Below are 7,330 nucleotides of genomic sequence, written 5' to 3'. Positions count from 1 at the left end.
GAATGTGGCGATTTCATTGGCTCAGCTTACCATCAGTCATTTTTACTCTCCCCCAACATGGGCGGGATGAGACCCCGTAGTTCGGTTGAGAGAACAATAAATGCGGCCTAGTAGGGATCATTTGACTCGGTGATCTTCATCACTGCAGTTTTACAGCTGAAGATGCCGTCAGTTAAAGCCAGCCGCTTTTAGAATTGACCTGAGAAAACCAAAAGTAATTTGATGCGTTTCAAATGACCACTGGCCCTTCATACGTGTTTGTGTTTGACGGTGTAATTTTTTTTTTAGCATTTTATTGCATTTGCCATAGCTCAGGTTATCAGCCCCCATCATTTGAATGCAGACTTCCTGAGGTGTTGCTGTTGACCTTTTTTAGATCCATAAACGCAGACCACATGATTACCCATTCCATCATGTTCTGGTTATTATTATTATTATATCAAATATATACAAGCTTTCCATATAGTATCAAAATGATGTTCGCGCGTCTAGCAGAAATTCTTGGACTTTGGCGCCCTCTAGTGTCCTAACACTAAAACACAGCCATTTGCTAGTTTCTTTTATGAAAGGTAAGGGTCAGATTAATCTAAGATAGTTATTTGTTCATTCCACCTTTAATGTAATTTACTGTTTAGATCTTTGTTTTATGAGTTTCTTTTTAATATAATGAGATTATGCTAAGTTTATTCAATTTGGATCGTGATTCTCTCATCATATGGCACATGGCTCATAAATAACATCATGCACTTTTTCATCTCGGGACAGGCGTTATCCAAATTTCCCTGGGAGGTGTATTGGAAAAAATAACGTTACCCTTCTTAATTCCTGGTGCTCTTTGTGGAATGGAAATCTGTTGCTGTTTTTTTTTTGTTTGCTTGTTTGTTTTTTTGAGAGAGAGAGAAATCTGGATTCTTTGTTACCATTCTTGACACCAAACCAGCATCAAAGTCGCAGCCAAACTGTACGTGCCCTCCAAAAAAAAAAAGTTAAATCATACATTCTTTCTGCTGTCCTTGAGCAGACTGTGTCTGCACTGGTGGCAACAATCCTTAGTTGGCTGATTTTGGGTACAATCTTACTAATAGCAGTTTTCTTATATGTGAAAATCGTTCAAGGAAGAACAAATTCATGCACCAAACCCCTTGAAAGCGACCATTCTGCTCCATTTAATCAAAATGACAGATATCCTCTCCCAATTAACACCTTACCCTCACCTAACCACCAGATCTTTTAAATTGTATTAGCATTTTGGTAATTTCTCTTTGCTGCTAAAGTGATTTTGTTCATTAGTAACTTTCACTGTTTGCATTTCGTCTGATGAGTCCTGACTCACTTCAAACTGTCGCCATAAAAACCGAAGCAGTAAAGCTTGTAAGCAAGCCCATATGAAATGCTTTAATAATTAATAATCTATAAGAAAGGTTTTGACAATGATTATGTTTTTGTTCAAACAGATTTTTCTGGTGTATTTCCATTGTCACATATAGTTACCAAAATGCTTTGGGTCAGTTTGAGTGTTTCTGTGTTAATGAACACCAACTCCTTTTGCTATTCTTTGATAAATGTCCCTGCTGCTCTTCCTCAGATTGAGTAGAGCAGTGAACCTGAAGTGTGATGATATTTTATTGGAAAACTGCAATGGGAGCTCAGTTTAGAGCACAGACCTACTTTTATGTTCTTCAGAGATTAATTTTAGCAGCCAGCAGCCTGTCTAGTGGGTTTTTAGATGTGCATATCTTTTCTCTTGTACAGATGAAGACATATCTTTAAAATTATGCCATAAGTAGGAGATTTTTATAAAGATAATTCTAGAACAACAAAGTTTCATGGGGACAATGCCTAAAATCCTTGTAGCCGATGTATTTAAAGGGGCAGTATTATGTATTTTCCAAGTACATATGAGTATTTTATGGCATAGTCAAGTAAGTATGTTACCGCCGGTTGTTATAAAAATGCTGTATCAAGCATGGCTTAAAAGAAATTTGACTTTACAATTTGATGCCTTGAAATTGGGTATCTGTCTCTTTAAGAAGCTGCTGTTCTTTTAACACTGTCTTCAGTACGTCATCACAACATTTCTCTGTTAAGCTGTTTACAAATGTTTTCATGAGAACTGGACTGAGAAATAGTTCACATATTTAGCTCCACAGGTGTGCAGTTCCACCAGGTGATTGCTAATTGCTGCTGCCACTAGTCTGGCGGAGCTGAGAGGCTGGAGACTGGAGCTACAAGGAGGTGCTTCGTGCAAATAGGCGGAGCTTTGTAGCAGCAAGCGATTAGGCAACCCCAAATGGTTCCACGGGAAATTAAAGGATTTCTCAAACAAGCATAAAAGAATCAAAGCAGCACTCCATGTATGTTTTTGATGAGAGGAATAACTTGATAACATGATATAAAGTCCCATAAAAATTATTTTTGCATATTGCTGCCCCTTTAACCATCAATCTACTGAAATCTGTAGCTTAAGTGTAAAAGGAACCTCTGTGAGTATGGCATTGTGACCAAATAACCCTAAACCCGGTCCTGTATCTATGACTGTTTTAGTAAGGACGCGTGTAAGGAAAAACAGACAAACTGAGAGCGGTGGTTCTGAACCAGGGAAGCGTAAATGACTTCATGTGACAGTGCGCCACACTTTATCCATGGATGTCCTGCAGGGATGAGCCGGCAGGCTCGCCAAAGCCTCCATCTGTCTGTGTCTCTGCAAGGAGCATCCGCCACACTCGGCACTTATACCGCGTCGCACGCTGGTGTGCCTGGTCCTCGCCAACGCCAGCTCGGCTGGTGGGAGCTATATTTACAAACCGCTGCCGCCGAACGCGGCAGCATGAAAGGGCACGAGGAAATCTGCCTTGCTTTTGCAGATTAAACAGTCACAGTTGCAGTGATTCATAATATCCTTTTTTTGCATGCAAACAATCAAGTTGAGATGATTTCATTTTTTTTTAGCGCTTTGTTTTTTTATAGAAATTTGTTGGTAAATAGACATCTTTTGTATGAGGCTGACAGGCAGACAGAGGAGAAACAGTCATACAAGAAACTCAAACAAAATACTTTTTTTTAAGCTGGATATTTGCAGCACAGCTGTGTTAACACAAACAAAAATTAAGGCTTGGCATTATGTCAGCACAGGAGCACAAATTGATACTTTTTCCACAATCATTATATTCAATAAACAATAAATATTTCACATGAAGACAAAATAAATAAATAATTTCCATAGAGTGTTTGTAGCTTTTCAGCAACTTTTTTTTTTATAGATAGTTCTCTTCATTTGTTTAGTCCTAAAACTGGATGTACAGCGCCTTGCAAAGGCATACACCTCAAACTTTTACACATTTTATAAGGTTACAACGAGAAACGTCTGTCTACATTTGTGGGATTTTTTTTAGATGCATAGTTGTGAAGTTGAAGGAAAATAAACCCTCTTTAATTTGATTTGTTTTCAATAAAATCCAATGCAACTAGCTGCTTTTAGAAGTTTGACAGTCCACTGAGTGTTATTTAATATTATTATAAATCCATGTTGTTCTGAGAACGCCTGAGAGGTTTGTTAGAGAACATGCATCATGAAGACCAAGGAACACTGGAGATGGGTCAGGGAGAAAGGTGTAGAGAAGTTTTGCTAAATGCATATCCCAAGTTTTCAACATCTCACAGAGTGATGTTCCACCAATTATTTGGAAAATGGAAACGCTATGGCACAAATCTAAGCCTACCAAGATAAGGCATCTGACCTAAAGTGAAGTAGAGGATCAGTCAGAGAGGCGGGCAAGCAGTAACCCAGAAGAAGCTGCAGAGATACACAGTTCAGTTTGGATAATCTATGGATTGGCCAACCATCAGCCATGAACGCCACCAATCTGAATTTTGTGAAATAGTGGCAAGAAAGGGAATCAAAAGAAGTACTTTTTGCAGTTTTCCAGAAGTCATGTAAGAGAAATAACAAGCACGTGGAAGAAGGGACTTTGGTAAGATTAAAAAAAATTCATCATGTGTTAGAATGACCCAGCATGTCTTCGCATCATTTTCCAAGATGCGAACATCTTGGAAAATGATCGCAGATGCTCTCCACTCAACCTAACCGAGCCTGACATGTTTTCAAAAGATGAACGGACTCGTGATGTCAAGAAGTTCAAGAGGTGTAGCTACTTTTGCAAAGCGCTGTTAACACCCATCACTCACACCTTTCCTGTTACCCAGCACTTCCACTTTCCACCCGTTTCACAAGGGGAAGACGAGGAAGCCGGAGAACGTGGAGTACTTCCAGCCTCCCATCAGGTTCCCCCTCTCCAGTCTGAGGTAGGCCTTGTCGCCCTTCTCCAGAATCACCAGGCCTGCATTGGTTGCTGCTTCTCTGGTCACGTCTTGGTCTCCCGCAAACGCTGAAATCATTGGCCAGCCATTCACCATCAGGCTGACCTAAGAGCCATCAAACACGCGGATCAGGGAGAACGCACGAAGCAGCTACAACCTCAACTGCAACTGCTCGAATTAGGGTGATAGCATACCTGAATAGTCTGTCTGTTGTAGGCCTTCACGACATGGAAGTTGAAGCTGTAAACCCCTCTGCGTGGCGCGACGAAGACGCTGCTCTCTTGGTCAAAGTGAGTGCCCACGTTGACTAAAATCTGCGGAGATTTCGAGGGGGGAAATGCAGGCGAGGTAGGCGATGTCAGCAAGGAAATTGTCAAGAGAGTCCAAGGTATGACACTTCTTCAAAGTGTCTTCAAAGAAAGACACTTTGAAGAAGTGTGAGGGCTGTTGTTAAAAGCATTCATGCCTACTCCAAGGTCACTCCAGTAACTCTATTTATTACACATTCAGTTGGACCTCGGTCTCAAAGCTATTGATTCTCTCTTCTACATTTGCACTGTAAAAAAGCCTTGAATGTGCTGCATAATCTCACAGTTTTGAGGGCAGCACACCAAGTCCAAATGTTCAATCTTTAGCTTATTATCATTTAGCCTCAGTGCCTGGGTGTAATCAGATGTGCATTCATATTAGTAGACGTGGGACAACAAAAGTGAATCTTCTTCTTTCACATCTTTCAAGCACTGGAATTTCCTGTGTTTATCATTGTCATGCATAGACCAAGATGTTTGCCGGAGGTCTTAACCTGTCAGTGTCGGGTAATGCTCTATAAAGTAATGATCTTACTTTCTTAGTGCCTAGTAGACCTCGAGCACAAACTATTTCCAGACAGAAATATTTTTGTTATATTTTGGTTTGGATTTGATCTCTCCCTGGAAACCTAACTTGTGGTTCTGAAAAATATCATAGATCCTATTATGGCATTAATTGTGTAATGTAGCACCCAATTTAGTAATCAGCACCTAATGTCATAATCACATTGGAGCCACTTCTGTTTGCTCTTAAAATGGGTCAGCGAAGAACCAAGAAGACAGAACCACAGACTAATCTGTGAAGTTTCAAGCTGTTCTCAGCCCGCTTTCTTAAAGAGCTCTTATTTCTCTTCTTTAGTCCTTGCTAAAACTGGTTTGGTGCTGATCCAAAGTGGAAAACTGTCCTTCGACCTACTACAGAACGACCCACGGAGGGAACGATGTACCACAGGAGACCCTGCTCAGTTCGTAGAGAAGTGAAACAAAACAATTCAGAACAAAGTAGGGTGTTTGTTCAGCACCCGTAGCCTTTATTTGACAGTAAGCTAACAAGTAAGAGTCGAACTCGGTACGGCCGCCATCTTTATAGCCACTATATACGGAGCGCGCGCTCTGACCACCGCGCCACGCGACGCTCTGAGCGTTTGGTGTTCTGATTAGGCTGTTTTCTGGGCTAATAGTGGTTCTTTACATAATTTATCGTCACAATATTGCTGTGTGATTAATTATTGACCCTGTAAGTGATAGCTCAGTTTTCGGCTGCATTCTCAATATTTCAATTTCATCATTGGAACCTCAGTTAGTCACGACTCTCTGATTAGGAAAACATATTTACTCATTCCACTAATAGACTGATTAAATTTTGATAAACCAATAAAATTCGATGGCCTGCAACAAAAGCCTTCTTAAAAGACCATTTCAAAGCTACTCACGTTATCAAAGTAGATGATCATGGTGCGGTTGCTCATGTCTGTCGGCTCGTGGTTGGTCTGCCGGCTGGCCGAGAAGGCCACCCGTCCTGAGCCGGAGCGGACGGACATGCCCAGAGCGCTCCCAGCGGGCTCCGACGAAGGCGTGGAGTCACACACCACCAGGCACTTCCCCTCCAGGATGATGGGCTCCGTGTCGTTCTGGGCGCCGCTTTCCAGAGGCGCCGAGAGCAACAAGAGCAGCTGCAGCAGGCTCGGTAATATCAGGAGGTCAAAGTGGACAGACCAGATTGGCATGACTGAACCTGGTGAAACAAGCCCCGAGATGGTCTGAAAGTACAACTTTTGAGCAATCTGAAGAGTTAAGAGACATGCGTGTGGACAGAGTCAAAAGAGATATTTTGTATTCCCTCAGCAAAAAATAAATAAATAAATAAATAATGAGACAAGCGAGAAAAGAGGATGGATGACAAAGAAAAAAGTGATGAGGCAGGATTCTGGAGGGATGACAGGGAGACCCAGAAGGAGAGACTGAGAAAGGGAACAACTCCACTGAGTGACCATCTGTCTTTTACACAGAGACCCCCTCCCTCCCTCACGCATCCTCAGCACACACACCTTCTCAAAAACACCGTCTCAACATATGCTGTGGCTGCACACACCAACAGGACTTGGTCAGCTCAGTATCCCCCTATGATCTTCTGACTGGCTGAAATGAAACATTGTTTTGGGGAGGCTACCCCCTCCCCCTGTATAGAACCTCAGTTTTGATGAATATTGTTTATGAATATTTACCATTAAATAGAATGACTATTTGTTTGAAAGAATAGATGGTAAATAAAACCTAGACAATCACCTGTTTTCAGCTGAAGAAGCTTGTGTCCCATGTCAGCAAACCCTACGAGATCCGTCCAGCCAAAGTCAGGCGAAGCGGGAAAAATCCTTGTTTTCCAGCTCTTCCAGTCACATTCTCTCACTGCAAGTCGAGCTGATTGCCGATCTGGAGTATCCTCTGATCTCTCTCTCTTCCTCTCTCTCTCTTTCGCTCTTTCTCTCTCTCTGTGTGTGTGTTCGTCCTCCCTTCTCTTCTCAGCCACCCCCTCTGTTCATCTGCTTCTTCCTCACCCTCTTACCTTGCATCCACCCACTCACCCTAACAGAGGAATAAAGGAAGGTGATTGGGAGTCTGCTCAGCTTCAAAGAGCAAAGTTACAGAGAGTGTGTCAGTTGTTTTTTCTTTCTTCTTCTTCTTCTTCTAATTTCCAGTAAGAGCAG

General features: G+C 41.8%; 1 protein-coding gene across 1 annotated transcript; it reads right to left on the bottom strand.

Annotated features, from left to right (window-relative positions):
* Positions 1–2,933: 2,933 nt before the first annotated feature.
* On the bottom strand, positions 2,934–7,162 carry cbln12 (cerebellin 12). The gene is made up of 4 exons (XM_008432966.3): positions 6,912–7,162; positions 6,059–6,360; positions 4,512–4,631; positions 2,934–4,422 (listed from the first exon to the last, which is right to left on the bottom strand). Exons 1-4 carry the CDS (start codon positions 6,940–6,942, stop codon positions 4,225–4,227), a joined length of 651 nt encoding a protein of 216 aa, XP_008431188.1. The 5' UTR covers positions 6,943–7,162; the 3' UTR covers positions 2,934–4,224.
* Between the last annotated feature and the right edge of the window lie 168 nt (positions 7,163–7,330).

The sequence above is a fragment of the Poecilia reticulata genome, chromosome 17 (assembly GCF_904066995.2).
Source record: "Poecilia reticulata chromosome 17, P_reticulata-male-v2, whole genome shotgun sequence".
NCBI lineage: Eukaryota > Metazoa > Chordata > Actinopteri > Cyprinodontiformes > Poeciliidae > Poecilia > Poecilia reticulata.
Note: the sequence above shows the minus strand (reverse complement) of the source record. Positions and strands in the feature narration are given on the sequence as shown.